At 40.9% G+C, this 23,629-nt stretch overlaps 2 protein-coding genes across 2 annotated transcripts in view; both read right to left on the bottom strand.

Moving 5' to 3' along the window:
* Positions 1-23,629, bottom strand: part of rps15a (ribosomal protein S15a) — a 480,374-nt gene that overhangs the window by 329,665 nt on the left and 127,080 nt on the right. The gene's annotated exons all lie outside the window — the stretch shown is intronic.
* LOC132868245 (prolyl endopeptidase-like) lies at positions 54-21,654 on the bottom strand. The gene is made up of 15 exons (XM_060901074.1): positions 21,442-21,654; positions 21,125-21,199; positions 18,764-18,897; positions 18,506-18,636; positions 18,201-18,410; positions 15,946-16,067; positions 12,988-13,093; positions 11,962-12,153; positions 10,497-10,694; positions 10,098-10,201; positions 8,657-8,793; positions 8,490-8,584; positions 3,280-3,411; positions 1,246-1,402; positions 54-378 (listed from the first exon to the last, which is right to left on the bottom strand). Exons 1-15 carry the CDS (start codon positions 21,481-21,483, stop codon positions 84-86), a joined length of 2,130 nt encoding a protein of 709 aa, XP_060757057.1. The 5' UTR covers positions 21,484-21,654; the 3' UTR covers positions 54-83.

The following is a 23,629-nucleotide window of genomic DNA, read 5'->3' as shown; positions in this document are numbered from 1 at the left end:
CTCTCTCCCTCCCTCTCTCTCTCCCTCCCTCTCTCTCTCTCCCTCCCCTCCCTCTCTTCCCCCTCGCTCTCCCCCCCTCTCTCTCACTCTCTCCAGTGAAGGCCGAGTGTCTGAGCTATGAAGGAGAAGATGTGGGTGTCCTCCAGGATGGCCTTGGTGGTGGGTTTCCCAGCTCCGTGTCCGCTGCGCGTGTCCACTCGGAGCAGGAGCGGTTGTTTCTGATTGGCTCTCCAGCCCACGCCGTGCTGCAGCGTTGCCGCATACTTTAGTGTGTGCAGAGGAACCACACGGTCATCATGATCCGCCGTCAGCAGCAGGATGGCTGGGAAGGGCGGAGCCTCACAATCCACAGACGGGAGGTTATGGAGAGGTGAGTATCTGCGCACGCGCACACACAAGAAATGTAATGTTTTCGGTCTAGAACAGACTAATAACACACTTTATAACTCTTTCATCTCTGAGCTTAATCATAATATTTCATTTGCTATCATGTTGGCATTTAATTTCCACAATCTTGGAATTCTATATAATTTGAGACATGCTGTAAAATAAAACACAGCTACGTTTTTATTTTCCATCCAAAATCCACAGGAAGGCAAATTTACTGCACTTTCAAAAGCCCTGAAAAGTTTTACTGTGTATGGATAAATAGATTTATAAATAAATGCTCCGATTTGATTTTTGTCTATTTGAAAATAATGCACTTCTTTTTAGACAATTTGGAAGCATCTTCTATTTCAGAATACGTTTCCTACCTAGAAATGATGTTTATTATCTATTTATTCGAATCTAAAATCCATGATCAGTTTTAAAAGACAAAAGAAACACCAATTTTGACACTTACTGGGGTTTTACTGACATTAATAAAATGAAAAGAGCGCAGAGTGACAGCTATTCTTTGCTGCAGTGTGTGTGTGTGTGTGTGTGTTTTAACTGCAAACGGTCATTTTGAACTGTCCTCTATGTGCCACCTAGTGGCCGTCATACGTAACTACAGAAACAAATCAGGAAATATTCAAGAGAATTTTGATTGGATTTTTAAAAGAAATCCAGCACATTTTAAGGTAATAATCTCTAATTATTTTTTCATTTGGTTCCTCGGTGCTTGTGCTGTCCCTCTAAACCCATTAAAGTATCTTCAAGTGATGCATTCAGTCCTAAATAACGGTGCTTTACAGTGCAGTTCTGTGTTGAGGAATTCTTCTCAGTGTAAATATAAGATTCTGCTCGTATATAATTTCATACTTGATGAGCCATTTGAACTGCTCGGGGTCGTCTGCACAGCCGTAGTCGGTGGTCCAGGCGTGACCGATGGTGAACTTGTGAAACTTGAGCATGTCCATGACGCCGACCTCAGCCACGGCGCAGCCAAACAGATCTGGACGCTGGTTCACACACGCAGCTGGTGAAACATCGTGACCAAAAAATAACATTAGGACAGAATGCAGTGAAACACTAAAGACTTCCACAGTTACAAATCTCAAAAACTGATATTGTATTCACAATAGAACATAGACAACATATCAAATGTCGAAAGTGAGACATTTTGAAATTTCATGCCAAATATTGGCTCATTTGAAATTTCATGACAGCAACACATCTCAAAAAAGTTGGGACAGGGGCAATAAGAGGCTGGAAAAGTTAAAGGGACAAAAAAGGAACAGCTGGAGGACCAAACTGCAACTCATTAGGTCAATTGGCAATAGGTCATTAACATGACTGGGTATAAAAAGAGCATCTTGGAGTGGCAGCGGCTCTCAGAAGTAAAGATGGGAAGAGGATCACCAATCCCCCTAATTCTGCGCCGACAAATAGTGGAGCAATATCAGAAAGGAGTTCGACAGTGTAAAATTGCAAAGAGTTTGAACATATCATCATCTACAGTGCATAATATCATCAAAAGATTCAGAGAATCTGGAAGAATCTCTGTGCGTAAGGGTCAAGGCCGGAAAACCATACTGGGTGCCCGTGATCTTCGGGCCCTTAGACGGCACTGCATCACATACAGGCATGCTTCTGTATTGGAAATCACAAAATGGGCTCAGGAATATTTCCAGAGAACATTATCTGTGAACACAATTCACTGTGCCATCCGCCGTTGCCAGCTAAAACTCTATAGTTCAAAGAAGAAGCCGTATCTAAACATGATCCGGAAGCGCAGACGTCTTCTCTGGGCCAAGGCTCATTTAAAATGGACTGTGGCAAAGTGGAAAACTGTTCTGTGGTCAGACGAATCAAAATGTGAAGTTCTTCATGGAAATCAGGGACGCCGTGTCATTCGGACTAAAGAGGAGAAGGACGACCCGAGTTGTTATCGGCGCTCAGTTCAGAAGCCTGCATCTCTGATGGTATGGGGTTGCATTAGTGCGTGTGGCATGGGCAGCTTACACATCTGGAAAGACACCATCAATGCTGAAAGGTATATCCAGGTTCTAGAGCAACATATGCTCCCATCCAGACGACGTCTCTTTCAGGGAAGACCTTGCATTTTCCAACATGACAATGCCAAACCACATACTGCATCAATTACAGCATCATGGCTGCGTAGAAGAAGGGTCCGGGTACTGAACTGGCCAGCCTGCAGTCCAGATCTTTCACCCATAGAAAACATTTGGCACATCGTAAAACGGAAGATACGACAAAAAAGACCTAAGACAGTTGAGCAACTAGAATCCTACATTAGACAAGAATGGGTTAACATTCCTATCCCTAAACTTGAGCAACTTGTCTCCTCAGTCCCCAGACGTTTACAGACTGTTGTAAAGAGAAAAGGGGATGTCTCACAGTGGGAAACATGGCCTTGTCCCAACTTTTTTGAGATGTGTTGTTGTCATGAAATTTAAAAATCACCTAATTTTTCTCTTTAAATGATACATTTTCTCAGTTTAAACATTTGATATGTCATCTATGTTCTATTCTGAATAAAATATGGAATTTTGAAACGTCCACATCATTGCATTCCGTTTTTATTTACAATTTGTACTTTGTCCCAACTTTTTTGGAATCGGGGTTGTATCTAAAAGTGTGAAACTGTGGGAGGAGTCAGTGCAAATGAATGTTTGTGTACAATTTATCAGGCTGAAGGGCGGGGACTAAATTTGCAAAAACCTAATTTTTGTCCAGAATCTAATTATGGAGAATGGAGTTGAACAATGTTGCTTTTATTCATTTTTTTTATTTGTTCACCTTTCAATAAAGCAGACTCTCTCTGTGTGTGTGTGTGTGTGTGTGTGTGTGTGTGTGTGTGTGTGTGTGTGTGTGAGAGAGAGTGAGACAGACCCACGAGCAGTCCCCCGTTAGAGGCTCCGTTGATGGCGATGCGACTCGCCGTGGTGAAGCCCTGCTGGATCAGAAACTCAGCCGCACACTGAAAGTCATCGAAACAGTTCTGCTTACTGGCCAAGGTTCCCGCTGTCACGCACGCACGCACGCACACACACACACACACACACACACACACAAATAATCATGTATTTTAACATTAATTTTTCAGCTTTTTTTAAATATTAATTTCAAAGGAGCTGGAAAGCAGGAGCATAATAATAATAATAATAATAATAATAATTTATCTGTATAGAACATTTCTGACAAATTTTAATGAATTTCCTTTAAAAATTATAAGGCAAAATAAAAATACATTTTTATGACATTAAAAAAATTAAATCTTAAAACATTATTAAAAATACATTTCGATAAGCACTTAACACTATCTAATAAACAAATAATTATGTTGGGGAGGGATTTATTTTATGAAAAGCTGATACATTTTTGTGATGATTTGGTTCTGAAATCAGTTGAACATTTTGACGATCAGTTCTCTCTTTGTTTGTCTGTAAATTATATATAAATTAAAAAAAAAAGTTTCTTAAAAACTTGCTTTTGAAAACCAAGGGGTGTGTAAACTTTTTTGCTCTGAACTAAAACTCAGAACCGGGCCTCTCAGTCTGTCGAGGGCGCTCTGACAGCAGGCATGAAAAACACACTTGAGAGAAAGACGAGTCTGATTCAGATTATTAAAGAAACTGTTACTTGAAGTTCCCCCCAAAATTAAATATACTTTACTGCATTAATTAAACATGAGCAAAATATGAATATTAATATTGAGACTGTCGTTCACACTTGTCATACGTGTTCCTGTTACATGCAGTCATGACGTGAAACTGTAGAAAAGTCCAGAAATAATAAATCTTTGGTTTTTACTCACAAGTAAATATATGATGTAGTTTTGGAATAAAATATAAATATATACTCTTTCCTCATGTTTGAGAAATTAAATCCAAAAAATAAAAATTAATTATCTTATTCATAATATTCATTGTAATATACTCAATTGAGTTATGATGAACAGTATTTCATATTAGTTTTGTGTTCATAATTTAGTTTGACATTTAAAATAAGTGCTGACTGCTTTGTTCACATCCCTGATGATGAATTAATGAAGTTTGTATTTTTGTTAAATTCATGGACGGAATAAACGAGTTAATGTGGTTGTTTTATTGATTAGTTTTTGCTGGAATAAAGCTGAATGAATGCAGGTGATAATTTATTCCTAGTGTGGCTGATTTTATGTTGGATGATGGATGTTGGCTCTCAGTAATGTTGGCTGTGAGGATGAACCCGGCTCGAATCCCATGTTTTCAGAACGATTTTCTTTTCTCTGCAGTGATTTGGGTTTTGCGATGAATCACGAGAACATGAAGTTGGTTTAAATTGCTCTGACTGTTTTTACAGCTTGGTGCCGTTTGTCTGAATCACTCGGGTTCCTCGCTGTTGCCAGCTGCAGGTCCAGTAAACAATTTGAGTGAATTACTGATGAAAGGAAAATGAAAGTGCTTCAGCCAGATAAGATTACCGCACGTGCAGCGGCTCGTTCCTGAGAAACATGTCGGTGAAAATGACATGTGAATGCACAGTCGCATTCAACAAGTCATTCAAATGCTTTAGAGAAAAACATCCATGTTATCTGTTTAATGAAGAGTGAAGTGGGACGGTCATCAAATCCACAATAAATCAAACATTTCATCATTAAAGAAATGCGATAGAAGCTAATCAAATCCCTTTCTTGGCTATTTTCTGATGTTTATGATGATCAGAATCTTTCTTAGAAGAAGAAGCCTTTATTTGTCACATGTACACTCAAGCACAGTGAAATTCCTCCTCTGCATTTAACCCACCTGAAGCAGTGAACTAGAGCCCTGCACTCCCGCGGGAGTCCCGCAGGACCCGCCGCAAAGCAGTGCGGCGCGGGACAAATTTTGAAAGCTCATTGCGGGCGGGAGCGGGAGTGCACATATGCGTGCGCAGGCGGGAGCGGGAGTGCACATATGCGGTGCGGGTGGGAGCGGTGATAAGCTGCAGTTCCGCTAACTAAAAACGTGCTTGAAATAAAATTTATAAATTATTAATTTATGTCTATCATATATAATTTGTGCTGGATATTTTATTTGGCATTAATAAAAACATTTTAAGATGCCTAAACTTGCAGACAAAGTCAGATTACCAGATTGAGTGAGAAGTGGCATCTTAAACTTACCATTGATCACTCTAAGGGGAAATTCTTTGATCACTCTAATGACTCGCAGTTCACACCCAGCTAGCAAGAGAACCATGAGTGAATTGATTTACTTGTTGCGTTAGTCTACAACTTTAATCAGAGAGACAGGTTACACAGTGACGGTAGGCTTGACTCAATGCTATCCCAGAAATCCTTCCTGTAATATGCAAATTTGGCTGTCCAATCAGAGGCGGCCAAATTTGCATATTACAGGAAGGATTTCTGGGATAGCATTGAGTCAAACCTACAGTCACTGTGTAACATGTCTCTCTGATTAAAGTTGTAGACTAACGCAAGCAGTAAATCAATTCACTTCTTTTACTAGCTCTGCTTTGCAATAAAAAAAAAAAAAAAAAAAAAAAAAAACCCATTGGTACAAAGCAAGCCCATTCACTTTTTTATGCTGATCAGAGAATTACAATGGTTTCTCATGTGATAAAAATGTGCGCTTTGCGATTAAATATTTTAATCGTTTGACAGCACTAATTATTATTATTAGAGATACTACATGCTGAATTCAGAAACAAGGTAAACAATAACAAACGTGAGCTGTAGATATTTATGCTGAAATCCAATCAAAGTAGGGGGCGGGGCACCATCACGCTGTGTCAAGACAAGAACTTTCCTGAGAAATAACGCGAACATCTGCATCATGCGGGATTTGCGGGCGGGAGCAGGACAAAATATGGCAGGCATGGGCGGGAGCGGGACAAAATATGGCAGGCGCGGGCGGGAGCGGGACAAAATATGGCAGGCGGGAGCGGGACTGAAAATCATAATTCTTTGCGGGCGCGGGCGGGAGTGGGACTGCACAATGCGGGCGGGAGCGGGACTGAAAAATCCGACCCGTGCAGACCTCTACAGTGAACACATGCACATGCGTACGAGTGAGCAGCGAGCACACACACGGCTACAGCGCCTGGGGAGCAGGTGAGGGTCCGGTGCCTCGCTCAAGGGCACTTCAGCCGTGATGCGAGGGAGGGGAAAGTGCTGTTCATTCACTCAACTCCCCTTACATTTTTCCTGCCAGTCCCGGGAACTGAACCAACAACCTTTTGGTTTTCATTTAATTGAATTTTGCGATAAAAATATCTATAATTGAGAGTTATTGACTTATTTATTACTGTTTGACCAACATGCTGATCTGAAATTCCCTTAAAATGTTCACTTGTAATGCATCTGGAGATCCAGTAAATAGATAGATAGATCCAGTTAATTATGATCCCTTTGTCTCTGAAACAGTTTTGGTCAGATTTAAAAACTGATCTTACAGCATATTTAGAGAGGGTTTTTTTGTTGTAGTGCGCTGGAATCGTCATACCAGACACGCAAACGTTTGTTTTTTTTCCCACTGTAACTGCACTTAATTTTCTTTTTTGTATGTTTTCTCTGGTCGGTTATCAGATTCATCTTTTCTCCATAATGACCTGTTTAGTGACTCGTACATAAAAAAACAGATGAACTGATGCGTGACTGACATTGTTACTGAGTGAGTCACGCATCAGTATCAGTTCATCTCCCAGTCAGATGTGATGGGGATTATATCTCTGTACTGGGAGAGAATTCAACCAAGGGATTAGTTTTAGGTGTTTCTGTAGGTGTAACCATTTCAAACCATTTTATTATTTTTGGTCATCAGCCAAGTAAGCAGAGAGAGAGAGAGAGAGGTTTAGCAGTTGATAAAGAATGCAAATTATTATTAAAGGTTCTGTCAAGTTTTTATGCAAATTACCAGCTAAAGTAATTTACATCTGCTTCATGTAAATAAATATTTTGGATTATATTAATGTAAATGTGTCCTGTATAAATTCCTGTGGTCAGTTATTGATGAACATGTTGAATGATTTTTGACCTTTAATAAATAATAATATTTATCAGACGTCACAATTTTACTTGCTGAAAATGTAGATGAGCGTATTGATGGTATGGAATCGGGCTGGAGGTTTGTGGAAAATTTACTAAATATTCTAATATTCAGTGCTTTAGCTTTTAAATAATCCTTTGTTGTAGTTGTTACTAAATTTCTGATTTATTCATGTTGGTTTACATTATGCTTAATTTTTCCTTATTTTCCCAAACAAACATGAAAAATAAAGAACGTTTTTAACTCCTTGCGGATCTGATCTGTATCTCCACTGCCCCCTGGTGGGCTGGAGGTCTTATAAAGCAGATCATGTTGAGCACAGCTCGTTTGGTGATTAAAATACAGGGCTGGAGTTTCGACCGTTATTCTGAAGTCCAAGACCAGGAGACTGAGTCAAGACCGAGAGTGCAGGGAGTCAAGACCGAGAGTGCAGGGAGTCAAGACCGAGAGTGCAGGGAGTCAAGACCGAGAGTGCAGGGCATCGAGTTGTCTTGGTTCATGCGTTACGATGCTGAGGCTGTTTTCTACAAGAAGTAATTACATCCTGTCTAATTTTGTGTTTATGAAAAGAAAAGAAAAAAACGAACATGTCCGTGTCTGAATAGAAATGTCAATAAATCTAAGATGAGTCCGAGTCGATGCAGAACACGTCTTATTAAATCATATAAAGACAGTTATTTTACTCTTCAAATATTTCACTCTTATTTCTTCTTTTTTAAATATTCATAAACTCAAATATTTTTCCCTCCTTAGTGTTGAGAACAGCACACCGCGGTGTCACTGCACAGGTAGCATGTCATTCAGGTAGGAGGCGTGGCCTAAAGTTTAAAGGTGGGATTGTCCGTTATGATACGATTAAAGTTCATATTTACGACATTTATTCTGCTGACTGATGAAATGTTTTATCGCTGAGACGCCCACTTTAAATGACTGTGTGATGATTTAGTGCTCCATGCTAAACTGGACGCTATAACATGTTAGCGACATGAGCCTCGTCACTCTGGTGCACAATTAAAGAACTTCAGATCAGAAGGACACTGTTTCTGTTGGACCACCAGAGGTTCTGTGTACCTTTGTGCCACGTCTGACCGTATTCTCCTCCTCCTCGGATGTTGGCCACGGCAAGAATCCCACCCAGGTGTCTGATGAACAGCAGGTTTGCTGTACTGTACACACACACAGAGTTGCAATGTTGCCAATGTTTTATTCAAACACGTGTGTTAGTGTAGAATACACACTTGTAGAAAGGTTGAATGGCGTTCTCGAAGCCTCCGTATCCGTACAGAAACACGGGGTGTGAGCCGTCCTTCTGTAAACTGCGAGTGTGAACCAGGAACATCGGGATCTTTGTGCCGTCTTTACTAGGATAGAAAACCTGCAACACACACAGATGAGTGGAGAGAGTTGAAATTAATGGTGCAGTTAAGTTTAGTGCCCCCTGCAGTCTGTGTGGAGAAACACAATTCCAATGAAAACATTTATGGCGTCCAATTAGAGCAGCTCAGGGGCTAAAAGCTCTGGGCAAGGAAAAAATGTAAATAAAAGCATGAAATAAGTTTTAAAACATGGCAAAATAATAAATCATGAATTTATTACCATATATTTAAAACTGTGATGAGTAAAGATGGAGAAAAAATGGTTTAATTATGAAAAACTATTGCGATATTTGTAGGTTTTTTTTGTTTTTTTTAGTATTCAATGAATGAGTAGTAATAAAAAAACCTAATAATTTCATAATTTCTGACATTACATAAATGTGGGCAACAATGGAACCTTGTGGAACTTTGTGCTTTTTTTGGAATGTAACATGACTGAAACACTGAAATTATAATTCAATTATATCAGTTATAATTAGGGATGTCCCGATCCGATCACGTGATCGGAAATCGGGCCCGATCACATGGTTTCAGACTCGATCGGAATCGGGCATTGCCTCCCGATCAGGGATCGGATATATATCTATATAATATATTCTCATTTTTAACACATCAATAGCTATGCGTTGGCACAGAGTGAGACCAGACCTCTTGTCTCAACACAGCAACATCAACGCGTGCGGCATGACGTCACTTTGTAGCGGAGACGCTATTGGTTATTGGCTGCCTGTTGCCGGCAAAGTTGAACACGGAAGCAGTTCGAAGCGGAAAGCAAAGCATGAGATCTTTTTTTTTTTTTGGATGACAAAAGAAACGGGCTCAAACCTGAAAGGGTAGAAATGCTTGTTTTCATCAAGAAAAACGTTCATTTCCTTAATTGAAATTACTGTACACCACTGTGAGATGCGTTCTTAAAAGCAAATTACCGGCACTGTGGCACTTTATTTTTTTTTTTATTTGTTTACATTCCTGCCAGGTATTTTAAGGTTATTTTTTTAAATTTGTTATTTATTGTTCAAACTGCCTCACGTAAGTGCTCTGTTTGCTAATGGAGTTGTTGGATGTTAAAATAAGGTGTTAAATAAAAAATGAGGAACATCCTGGATCCGTTTCTTTCCTCGTCTTTATTTTTTAGGGATTATAAGAAGTATCGGATCGGGACTCGGTATCGGCAGATACTCAAAATCAAATGATCGGTATCGGATCGGAGGGCAAAAAAACCTGATCGGGACATCCCTAGTTATAATCATGGAATACAGATCCACCAAAGACAAGAATTTTGTGTGTGTGTGTGTGTATATACCTGGCTGGTCTGATAATCAGAGACCTGCACGCCCTTCACCTCCACCTGTCTGAACACTGTGGGCTCTGCGTCCGGTTTGCTCACGTCATAGTGATAGATGATTCCTGCAGGTGAAAGTTTTACACACACAGATTAATAACACACTTTAATTTTGCATTGTACATGCATTAAACAGCGGAGGGAACAGAGGAAGCTTAAAAACACCAATAACTGGATTTAACGTCACTGCTTTATTAAAACAATGAAATAACTGTCTGTAATTTGGCTGCTTTATTCTCTCATGTGTGGACTTAATTCAAAGAACCCTAAGAATGTGTAATTAATTTAAAAGCAGCATCAGGAAGCTGTTATTATAATGATGATGATGATGGTGATGATGAAGGTGAATGATGCATCAACCGGGTGTGGTGAAGGAGGTGAACTTGTAGAAGATGTCGGCGTATTTCTTCTTGGAGCTGAGCCCCGCCACCGTGCCCACGTCTAACGGCAGCTCACGAATCCAGTGTCCGGTCGAGAGTTCGTACAGCTGGAGCGTGTCCTTCACATCACGGACGTAATTCACAAGCAGGAAGTTCTGATTGACGCATTCCACAAACCCTACCGGGAAATCATTTAACAAGAGCAAGATTAACAAAGACAGATTAAAGGTGCATTAGACTGGATGTCTGAAAAATAAAGGTCTCTCGCTGTGAACTGGGTGGAGTTAAAAGAGTTAAAATTTTTTACTCATTGACCCCCCCAAATGTACGCAAAGCTCCGCCCCCAAACTTTTCGAGTTCGCATGCTAACTAGCGTGTATGCAGACATTCAACTGCTTGAAAGCAGAGTTACCAGTACAGCTTGATAACTGTACAACTTCTCTTCAGAATGATTTGTGAGGATGTAAAGGGCGTGTCTATAAAATAACTGACAAGAAGCCAATACAAACAAAAAATCCGGACCGGACGGTATTTGTTCTGAGACAATGGCTTTAACTATTATTATTTATCATTTCAACATAACTTCTCATTTTACAGTATTTGTGCGAGTAAGAAATGAAAAATCTTGATGATTGTACCTTTAACAAATTCAGACTGACAAAGACGGATTAACAGAGCCAGGTTTAAAGAAAAACATATCGCAGACCTCGGTTAACAAAGACGTGAGCAAATCCAGATTAACAAAAGCAGATAAATAAATTCAGATTCATGGAAACATTAAAAATGTGAGTTCAGAAGACAGATTAACAAAAGATTGTTGGAGAAAGAAAGTTTGACAAAACTCGATTCCCAAAGCCACGCCCAAGAAGAAAACCAGATTTATGAAAACAAACAAACAGATGAACAAAAAAAACATTTCCAGTTCTATAAGTTATATATTTTTTTCACATCTTTGTTTGTTCAGTTTCTTCACGTACGCTGTGACAAACAACGCGATGTGACCGCTGTTAAAGACGCTGTGACAGACGAGCTCGCTTTCATAACACGCCGCGAGCTCCAATGTCATACTTCAGCGTTAGCGGGAACGTTAGCGTCAGCATGGTGTACATGTCAAAACCCATTGTTATCCAGAATCCACACCGGTTGAATTCAAGCTACTCATTTCCTCTTTCCCATTCAGAGAAACACAAGCCAGTGAAAGTTCTGAGTCACATCATCTGAGAAAAAAGTCAACCAAACCAGCACTACAGAGGCTTTTTCATCATTTTCACTTGAAACAGGAGTTAGGAAATCAGTTCTAAAAAGAGGAAGTGTGTGTGTTTGGGAAATGAGCAACTAGCCAAGTCTTTTAGGAAAAGGAGGTGCTCCAAAATTACTCTCTCTCTCTCTCTCTCTCTCAGTCTACCTCTGTGTGTGTGTGTGTGTGTGTGCGTGTGAGAAATTACCCAGGACATCTTTGTGGTGTTGAGGGATCAGCGTGCTCCAGTTCTCCCTCTCAGGCTTCTGCAGGTCGATGTTGATGACACGGTACCGCGGAGCGTCCAGGTTCGTGCGGAACGTGAACACGGTGCCCTCGTTGGTCACGTAGGAATACTGCGCCTCGAACGTTTCCACCAGCTTCACCCACGGCAACAAACCTACACAGGAAGAGACACACAGACGTGATGTTCACCTCCGCCTCATCACGCATGATTCGTTTCATCTCTTCACTCGGATCACTTTCAGACGAGGTCAGTGATGAGAAACGCCGTGTTTATTCGTCTGCAGCTGTGTGAGGGGTCAGGTGCGTGCCCCCTCCCTGTAAAATAATGTGTCCAGTAGGGGGCAGAAGTCAGACTGATCCCCTTCTTCTCCGTTCAAGAATAACTCATGAACATGACAACTGTCACTCACAACATCGTCGAGATATTTATCTCCATCTCGAGACACTGGAACGTTTAATGTGTATTTTAATATAATGTGCCAGACCTCGCTGCTGCTCTCGTCACTGAACGAACACGAACCCACAGCCTGAACGACCTGCTGTACCCCGACGCCAAAACCCTTTCTCAAGTGCTCTTCTTTAAAAATAATGACTCAATAAAATGAAAGGCCACCCAGATAAACTGTTGAGTAAAAGTGTGGAAGTAGAAAATAAATTACTCAATATTCACAGTACTCCTTACTCAGAACTTGAATATTAAAACAAACACCATGACGAGAGTAAATATCTGTCTCCTTTTGAAGATATTCTCCTTTTAACTTTCGTTCATCATTTTGATGATTCGTGCTAAAGTTCAGGATCGTCCAATAAAATGCTATTGAGAATGTATATGCCCCGCCCCTGGGGGCGTGTCTTGTTCTCCACTAGCAGCTCAGTATCAGTAAACAGGGTTGGTTCATCAGTGTGGTTTGGTCCGAGTGTCTGACGTACACTGTTCCCTTTTCCACATGTTGCTTGGTGGAGAATAAACACACACACACACACACACCTGAGATGCCGTTAGGAAGCTGGTGTAAGTCGCAGTACCACAACTGGTTTACAGGCTCACAACCTTCAGTGATGGACAACACGGCATAACGTCCATCATCTGAGATCTGTACACACACACACACACACACACACACACACACAGAGACAGAGTGAGTGTCAATACTTCATACTATTACATTCCATGATTTGGAAATTATTTTTCATTTTTATTATCCTTCATGTTAATCATGATACACTGCACAATAATGTAAAGTTACATGGTGTGTGTGTGTTGATTTGTAGATGTTAAACCTAGTTTATTGCTCATCAAGCACAACCCCGATTCCAAAAAAGTTGGGACAAAGGACAAATTGTAAATAAAAACGGAATGCAATAATTTACAAATCTCAAAAACTGATATTGTATTCACAATAGAACATAGACAACATATCAAATGTCGAAAGTGAGACATTTTGAAATTTCATGCCAAATATTGGCTCATTTGAAATTTCATGACAGCAACACATCTCAAAAAAGTTGGGACAGGGGCAATAAGAGGCTGGAAAAGTTAAAGGTACAAAAAAGGAACAGCTGGAGGAGCAAACTGCAACTCATTAGGTCAATTGGCAATAGGTCATTAACATGACTGGGTATAAAAAGAGCATCTTGGAGTGGCAGCGGCTCTCAGAAGTAAAGATGGGAAGAGGATCACCAATCCCCCTAATTCTGCGCCCACAAATAGTGGAGCAATATCAGAAAGGAGTTCGACAGTGTAAAATTGCAAAGAGTTTGAACATATCATCATCTACAGTGCATAATATCATCAAAAGATTCAGAGAATCTGGAAGAATCTCTGTGCGTAAGGGTCAAGGCCGGAAAACCATACTGGGTGCCCGTGATCTTCGGGCCCTTAGACGGCACTGCATCACATACAGGCATGCTTCTGTATTGGAAATCACAAAATGGGCTCAGGAATATTTCCAGAGAACATTATCTGTGAACACAATTCACCGTGCCATCCGCCGTTGCCAGCTAAAACTCTATAGTTCAAAGAAGAAGCCGTATCTAAACATGATCCAGAAGCGCAGATGTCTTCTCTGGGCCAAGGCTCATTTAAAATGGACTGTGGCAAAGTGGAAAACTGTTCTGTGGTCAGACGAATCAAAATTTGAAGTTCTTTATGGAAATCAGGGACGCCGTGTCCTTCGGACTAAAGAGGAGAAGGACGACCCGAGTTGTTATCAGCGCTCAGTTCAGAAGCCTGCATCTCTGATGGTATGGGGTTGCATTAGTGCGTGTGGCATGGGCAGCTTACACATCTGGAAAGACACCATCAATGCTGAAAGGTATATCCAGGTTCTAGAGCAACATATGCTCCCATCCAGACGACGTCTCTTTCAGGGAAGACCTTGCATTTTCCAACATGACAATGCCAAACCACATACTGCATCAATTACAGCATCATGGCTGCGTAGAAGAAGGGTCCGGGTACTGAACTGGCCAGCCTGCAGTCCAGATCTTTCACCCATAGAAAACATTTGGCGCATCATAAAACGGAAGATACGACAAAAAAGACCTAAGACAGTTGAGCAACTAGAATCCTACATTAGACAAGAATGGGTTAACATTCCTCTCCCTAAACTTGAGCAACTTGTCTCCTCAGTCCCCAGACGTTTACAGACTGTTGTAAAGAGAAAAGGGGATGTCTCACAGTGGGAAACATGGCCTTGTCCCAACTTTTTTGAGATGTGTTGTTGTCATGAAATTTAAAATCACCTAATTTTTCTCTTTAAATGATACATTTTCTCAGTTTAAACATTTGATATGTCATCTATGTTCTATTCTGAATAAAATATGGAATTTTGAAACGTCCACATCATTGCATTCCGTTTTTATTTACAATTTGTACTTCGTCCTAACTTTTGTGGAATTGGGGTTGTAATTACAAACTTCACGAGTAAATGTTCACACAATTTAATATGCGATTAAACTCATAGTTAATGCAATAAATCACATCGTGCTGAGGTCATGTGATCAACCTGAACTCTGTCAATCTTCTTTTAGTAAAGTCGTGTGTAAGTATTTGTCTCAGCTGGATTGAACTGAAATATTCAGCTGGATTTACAAACATTTCAAAAACACTGATTTCCTCTGAAAGTGTAAAGACAGCTCATTTGCATGTAGTGACGCCCATAAAAGTCCATTAAAGGTAAAGTGTACAGGCAGGTGGGAGCACGAAATGAGTGATCAGGGTAAAAGCTGAAAAGCAGAAGTTATTCTGATTCACTTCTCTGCCAATAAAAATATATAATAGTGTATAATATGAGCATTAATAATAATAGTAAGCAGAAGAGGAAGAAGTGTGCGCTAAATCCTCCATCAGCTGAGGTGTTTGTTTACGGCTCACGGCTGTGCGCAGAGAGACCAACCGCCGTTTGTTATCGTAACTAAATTAGTTTTATTCGTCTTAATTTATGGGTTTGTTTCAGCTCACTTTCTTTATTTTTAGATATGCTGAATGTTCCAGATGTTGCTCTTGGTCTCTGATGTAGTGAACTGGCATGAGTGGATCAGGGCGACGGCTAAACGCTGTAAACTCCATAAAAAGAAACAGTTTAAACTCCAGACTATATTCCAGATATAAAAGTGCAGTAATCCATGCAGATTATATGATCTGAAGTCGTTTAGGTCGAGGTTTTTTTAAGTTAGTTTGATTATGTGTAAATTTACACACTCGGGAACACGAGCCGGATATGAACAATTTTTCAAAACTTATAGGATTTTCATGAATATTAAATTTCTCGTATGAACGATTTATGAATAAATCCATTCATATCCAACTGAATAAACGAAGCCCGCGGTCAGTAATCTGTCTCACTCTCCTTGTTTCTGTCACTGGTTTGTATAAATTTAGGTGAAAAAGGGTGTGTGTCTTTTTTCATGACGTGAGGTCATGTGACAGTGCTGTTTCTCTCACAGTGACGCTGCTGTGCCATTTCGGATGCTCTGGGAACTCCGCCACCAACACATCCTCTGACTGGCTGGTGCCGATCACATGGTAGTAGAGTTTCTGGTTCAGGTTGGTGGTCGTCTCCGTGCCTGCAGTGAAATGATGATGATGATGATGATGTTACTTAGGCATTAAAAAAGAGACATATACTTAAACCTTAAGACAGACACCTGGTGAAATGTTAAAGTAATAATTTAATTATGTTTTTGAGTTCAAAAATTAATTAATTAAAAACATTATTTTGGATTTTAGATCTCAGGTTACGCCACATCAGTGTAATTTTTTTTTAAATCAGTGAAACAATAATATAAATAAGGTTTATATACTTTCAAAGAATGTCAGTCATTTTTACAACACAACACTGTCCATCTACTGTAATTTAAATATTTACATTTTTAAAGGTGCTGTGTTTAAGGATTTGTAAGAATTTTAGTTGAAAACATTCAATTAAATGAACTAAAGTTCTCAACAGAATGTGAAATAATTCTGTGAAGAAATAATTATGTCAGAGACGTCTCTGTATCGTGTTGCAGAGATGAGCCGTCTCCTGAAGTTAGCATGCTAACCAGCTCCCCCCGGACGCTCTGTTCATCTTATAATACCACTTTGGACTTCAAGAGGTGACAGTGAGTCACTGTAGTGTCCAGTCTGCCCTCAGTCCAACATGAAGGGAGAATAAGAATGCCCGTGATATCGCCGCACACGGAAGTCACACGTTAGCCTCTGAGCTATCTTTTTACAGACAGCTGAAAACAAAGGAAACGAGAAGCAAATGATTTGCTACAATTCACAGAAACATCTGGAATCCAGGCACCGAAACGTAGATTTGTGGAAACCATTTTAGTGTCGCTATGTTGTATTTTTGGAAAAGGGAGCCTACCAGGAGAAACTGAACTGCAATGCCAAGCAATGCTATTTAAACAAACTCGGCACGAAACAACAGCTCTAAAAACTGAGCTAAGCAAGCGGATGAGGTAAACTACAGGCTGATGGCACACGTGAAGATGATAAGATGGTGATATTCTCTTGACCCACTCAGAGTTCAGCAGTTTGGTTGAATTGTATTATTCCTGCACTGCTGTTTGTTAATAATAATAATAATAATAATAATAATAAGTTAAATTTATATAGCGCCTTTCTCAAAACCCCAAGGTCACTTTACAATTATAGAGAGAGAAAAAAAAGTCCACCAAATAAAGGTCAGGATGTCATTCCAATGGCGTAGCAGCCACAGTCCCACCAAAAGGCGCATGAAAACAAGTCCCACACCGCCAGCACAGCCGCCGCGACGACGCCGGCAACATCACTCGGAACACCACGCCATGGATCCACAAAGCGAGCACAGAAGCACCGCCACGCAGAGCGCTGGTACGTCCCAAACCACCTGCACAGCCACCACGACGCCACCAAGCAACATCGCTCAGAACATCACGCCAAGCAATAAAGCACTGCTGCACAGAGCGCTGGACAACCACGGTGTTAAAATGAGCAACGAGCTCACTGCAGTCCATAGCGAGGAGCACGGGCATCACCCACGGCGAACCAAGGCCTGGAGGGAACCGACGCCCAAAACTGGGTCCGGAGCTACAGCACCGCTAGTGTTAGTAGTTGATGAGTGTAAAGCTGACTGTATGAACCCAGGAGTGGATCAGTAACCAACAGCTTTGTGTTCGATTCAGTGCCTGATGATCTGATGAGAGTGCTGATGAGGCTGTGTTTGGGGTGAAGCGGGAGGAGGGACTGTGCATTTCCATGTTTCTTATGATGGGGTAGACACCCCAACTTTCAGGTGATATACTGCCCCCTGTTTGTTTGGGCCAATTCTTACGCACTGCACCTTTAAAAAGTAAAACCTGTGTGTGTGAATCTCAGCATCTCCCCTTTCACGTGAAACTGATGCTGATGTGTGATCAAATATTCTTATATTATTCTAAATTCAATTTTTGTACAAGATGTTTCATCAGTGTCAATCAAAAAAAATTTTATATTTCAAGTGTACCTAGTTTTTAAATATTAAAATGAATTCAGCTTTTATTTATACTTTTTATATCGTTCTATTTTAATTACATTTATAAACAGGATTAAATATTAAAGCAGCCTGTGTGTACTGGATATAACTTACAATGGAGTTTTAATACATACAGGAAATAAACATTTATTATTAGTTTAAATTTTAGCTGTTGAATATACACACACACACATACACACACGGAAAGCGTTACCGTCGGCCTTGCCGTGCTGCAGGGGGTAGCAGTTGTAAAAGATGCCCTTGGCGTCATGGCTCCAGGCGAGGCAGCTGAACTTCACTCTCTCCAGGACATCAGGAAGCTGAGTGAGATCATCAGCCTTCATAAACCTCACCGTCACCCAATCAGAACCGGCGCTGCTCAGACCGTACGCAAAATACTCACACTCCTCTGACAGACGGCCCACTGAGACAGACAGAGGCAAATATAAATGGAGAGAGAGAGAGAGAAAGCAGAGTGTGTGTGTGTGTGTGTGTGTGTGTGTTAGGTTGAGAACCCACTCTTGAGAGCAACAGTTCCATCCTCAGACAGTGTGTTAGGATCGAAGAAGACAGAAGCCAGACTGTCCAGAGAGTCCTGGACGTACAACACGTTCTGATTCTGCAGTCCCTCGTTATGGAAGTAAAAATACCTGCAAGGTAACGAGACCATGACTGAAAATTAGTCAAAACAGACACACAGGTTTTATTTCCTACAAGTACAGTTTATTCAGAGCACACTGTGTGTGTGTGTGTGTGTGTGTGTGTGCGCGCGTATACCGGTCTCCTCTCCTATAGGGGCAGCTGTATTTGGGGTAGTTGTACAGTTCTTTGAGGCGTTGATGAAACTGCTCTCGGACCTCACACTGATCCAGGAACGGCATGGTCAGTTTATTCTGCTCCTCTACAAACACCTACACAAACACACACACACACACACACACACACACACACGCACCCATTCTCTTCTTAATCTTCTTTTCAGGATCTGAAGTTTGTTCTTGTATTGTAATCTATGTATGTTACGCACATCTACCTTCCGTGTTTGTTGATTTTATTTATTGTAATTTTTAGTTAAAAAATAATATATGGTTGCAAAATGCCATAACAGACGGTTGCTTTAATATTCTAAAAATAATTTTTAAATATTGTTTCTTTCATCATTCTAAAGTTGAGCGTCAAAAGAATAAATAGAGAGAAAATGGGGAGGGAGTGTATAAAAGTTAAAAAAAAAAAAACCTCACTAAATTAATAGCCCCTCTAAAAATGAAAAATAAAATTAAACGGAATGTTAAAAGAAATTAAACGTTAAAGAATAAAAATTAAATCTAATAACAATACAAACAAATGTTCTAAATTTGATCATTAAGATAATAATGAAATGGGACATTTGTAATACTGTATAATCTGAGGTTTAAAAAAAAAAAGTCCTGCACATTCAAAAATGGAAGTAAATAAGTTGAATGTTCGCAGACCTGATGACCGAACTGGACCAGCTTCTCACCTGTGCTTTATTGTTATTATTATCATCATTATTACAACCCCGATTCCAAAAAAGTTGGGACGAAGTACAAATTGTAAATAAAAACAGAATGCAATGATGTGGAAGTTTCAAAATTCCATATTTTATTCAGAATAGAACATAGATGACATATCAAATGTTTAAACTGAGAAAATGTATCATTTAAAGAGAAAAATTAGGTGATTTTAAATTTCATGACAACAACACATCTCAAAAAAGTTGGGACAAGGCCATGTTTCCCACTGTGAGACATCCCCTTTTCTCTTTACAACAGTCTGTAAACGTCTGGGGACTGAGGAGACAAGTTGCTCAAGTTTAGGGAGAGGAATGTTAACCCATTCTTGTCTAATGTAGGATTCTAGTTGCTCAACTGTCTTAGGTCTTTTTTGTCGTATCTTCCGTTTTATGATGTGCCAAATGTTTTCTATGGGTGAAAGATCTGGACTGCAGGCTGGCCAGTTCAGTACCCGGACCCTTCTTCTACGCAGCCATGATGCTGTAATTGATGCAGTATGTGGTTTGGCATTGTCATGTTGGAAAATGCAAGGTCTTCCCTGAAAGAGACGTCGTCTGGATGGGAGCATATGTTGCTCTAGAACCTGGATATACCTTTCAGCATTGATGGTGTCTTTCCAGATGTGTAAGCTGCCCATGCCACACGCACTAATGCAACCCCATACCATCAGAGATGCAGGCTTCTGAACTGAGCACTGATAACAACTCGGGTCGTCCTTCTCCTCTTTAGTCCGAATGACACGGCGTCCCTGATTTCCATAAAGAACTTCACATTTTGATTCGTCTGACCACAGAACAGTTTTCCACTTTGCCACAGTCCATTTTAAATGAGCCTTGGCCCAGAGAAGACGTCTGCGCTTCTGGATCGTGTTTAGATACGGCTTCTTCTTTGAACTATAGAGTTTTAGCTGGCAACGGCGGATGGCACGGTGAATTGTGTTCACAGATAATGTTCTCTGGAAATATTCCTGAGCCCAGTTTGTGATTTCCAATACAGAAGCATGCCTGTATGTGATGCAGTGCCGTCTAAGGGCCCGAAGATCACGGGCACCCAGTATGGTTTTCCGGCCTTGACCCTTACGCACAGAGATTCTTCCAGATTCTCTGAATCTTTTGATGATATTATGCACTGTAGATGATGATATGTTCAAACTCTTTGCAATTTTACACTGTCGAACTCCTTTCTGATATTGCTCCACTATTTGTGGGCGCAGAATTAGGGGGATTGGTGATCCTCTTCCCATCTTTACTTCTGAGAGCCGCTGCCACTCCAAGATGCTCTTTTTATACCCAGTCATGTTAATGACCTATTGCCAATTGACCTAATGAGTTGCAGTTTGGTCCTCCAGCTGTTCCTTTTTTGTACCTTTAACTTTTCCAGCCTCTTATTGCCCCTGTCCCAACTTTTTTGAGATGTGTTGCTGTCATGAAATTTCAAATGAGCCAATATTTGGCATGAAATTTCAAAATGTCTCACTTTCGACATTTGATATGTTGTCTATGTTCTATTGTGAATACAATATCAGTTTTTGAGATTTATTTACAATTTGTACGTTGTCCCAACTTTTTTGGAATCGGGGTTGTATCATTATTTATTGCATCACCTTGGTCTCATCACTATCAGGGTCCTCCAGCCACCAGTACGGATCAGGGACCTTCACACCATGATAATCCTCCACCTGAGGGACCACACACACACACACACACACACACACACACACACACACACATTTGAAACTGAATCCTTTTAATCAGAATTATAAAATGCATTCACTGAGTGCAGTTTTTGTTTCCTCGTGACATCTGACACACACAGAGTCACATGACAGCTGGAGAAACGAATTTGAGCTCCTCAAACTTTCCAAGGTGTGTGTGTGTGTGTGAGACTCTGCGTGTGTGTAAAAGTGAAACCCAAGCTCACCTTACTCTCATCTCGTCGTGCTTCCGGGTATTTGAAAGCCATGTAGAAGGTTCAGAGTGGGCTTTTCTGTCCTTTCAGCTAATTTTTTGCTCGTGTGTGTGTGTGTGTGTGTGGACAGATACTCGGTGAGTCAGCTGCTGAGAGTCCAAAGTGAAAGCAAAAGCAAATCGATCCCCTCGTTCTTCCCCCACACTGCTCTCTCTCTCTCTCTGTTCCGGTCTGACAGGAAGTGATGTCACAGGGGATAGGAATGAAGAATAGATGCAGCAGTGTTTCTTCAAACTCTGTGTGTGTGAAAAGTTGTGCCTGTGAAGTGGCAGAAAAATCATGAATATACTCTGTAGAATTATTTAAAAACCTTTTCAATATAAGCCAAAGCTCATCCTTATCTGTCATTTATTCTTTGTGTATGTGGTGGGAGGGGCTGGGGGTGTTTCAGTCCGACTCATTGCTCTCCAGTGAGCTGCTGAACCCTCCAGAAAGGTGAAGAAACATCTTAGAAACTCCTTCCATATCACCCATTACCCACAGCTCATTTGAATACTCGATTCTGATTGGTCAGCTACGGCATTCTGTATAACAGACTGTTGCTATGGACCATGTCATTAATGGAAGAAATAAAATCATTTTTTATATCAATAAAATAAATGATTGATTTTTACACTACATAGCCGTGTCATCAGAGGGAAAATGTAAGATGACGCCTTCAGATTGAGGTCCTCATCACCCTGTCGGGGTTTACGGTATATCACGATACTAACTCACTGGACAGGAAGGAAGAAAATAAATAGTGTGTGTCATATATATAAAACATAAAATCAGTTATTGTGGCTGTATGTTTGAGCTCGTTGTCTTGTTGAGACATCCGTCTTTTCACCAGGTTCAATTTCTTGGACAATGAGATGAAATGCTCCTCTCATACAGTCTGTCCCGGGACACTGCTCCATTCACCTTCCCTCTGATGGTGTGTAATGCCCCAGTACCGTTTGCAGAAAAGCAGGATGCTTTGTATCATGATGCTCCCACCCCCATGCTTCAGTGTCTAAAAGACTTGGGCTTTGTCTCAGTGCTTCTTGACATGCGTCCCTGTGCTGCTTCTTTCAGCAGAGGAGTTGAGTGTGAGGTGCAGGAATGGAGACGATTGTGGTGCAGTTCATTGCTGATGGTTCTCTGTGTAACTCTTATTCCTGCTGCTTTCAGGTCGTCCTGCAACTCTTTTTGAGTGACTCTCTGACATGCCTCATCATCAGTCTGTGAGCACGCTGTGAAATCTTGCATGGCGTACTTGTGTTTCCAATTGAACCCGTTGTAGTGACGGCTAGGGCGTAATTTTGGGTAGGGACGCTAGGGACGTGTCCCTACCAATATTCAGCCGCTACTGTGTAATCACGATCAATAAAACCGATGTCCTAACCTGAGCAATGATTATATGGCACACAAAGGGTTAAATGTATGACACTGCTAATAATCCCCCCTCTAACGTAGATATCATTCTCTGATTAGCTACCTGTTTCTCGCTAACTTACATGGTTGGCTATCCCAGCTGTCACTCCATCTGCTGTAAAAGCAGCACACTTCCCACAGCAGCCGTGACTACCCGCCCATCAACCCCCCATATCTCACACATACGCACCTGACCTACCCCACGCACCCCCCACTCTCCGTCAGCCTACAGATTGAGCTGGATTTCGATGTCCATGCATGCTTGCCCTACGACTCGCATGCTGACTTGAGTATCATGGACGACGGCCCCCCTCCCAAGAAACGAGACATTCGTTCATTCTTCTTCAAAGTCAAGAATATAAGTGCAGGGTTTCTGTCGAGCTTTAAAAACTCAACAAAATCCTTTTGATGTATGGAAACCCTTCATAAAAGTATTGCTGCGGCTCCTTAGGCAGGTTTAGCAACGTGACAGGACGCATCAGAGCTAGGCTACTGCATAGCTGCAGGGAAAAGGAATGCTGGAGCAATGTAACTTGGTGTTAGATAATATCCTCGATGAATGAATGTTAAATTTATAGACCTAATGGTTTTACAGAATGTAAGTAGTCAGATGTAGGCTACTGCATGGCCATGCAGATGTGCAACTTGCATTTCAGAATCAACAGCGTGACAGCTGCTGAGTCTGCTGCTGAGTCTGCTGTGTTCACCATTTTACAGAGACCTCTTTCTACTACTACTAGGCTAG

This window comes from Neoarius graeffei, chromosome 20 (genome assembly GCF_027579695.1).
Source record: "Neoarius graeffei isolate fNeoGra1 chromosome 20, fNeoGra1.pri, whole genome shotgun sequence".
Classification (NCBI taxonomy): domain Eukaryota; kingdom Metazoa; phylum Chordata; class Actinopteri; order Siluriformes; family Ariidae; genus Neoarius; species Neoarius graeffei.
This window is presented reverse-complemented; position numbering and strand designations above follow the sequence as displayed.

Coding starts and splice junctions, on each gene's coding strand:
- LOC132868245 (XM_060901074.1), bottom strand. CDS start 21,483: ATGGCTTTCAAATACCCGGAAGCACGACGAGATGAGAGTAAG. Junction 16,068..18,200: donor GCAGCACGGCAAGGCCGACG/GTAACGCTTTCC, acceptor ATTTCACTGCAG/GCACGGAGACGACCACCAAC. Junction 3,412..8,489: donor CGGTCAGACGTGGCACAAAG/GTACACAGAACC, acceptor CGTGCGTGACAG/CGGGAACCTTGGCCAGTAAG.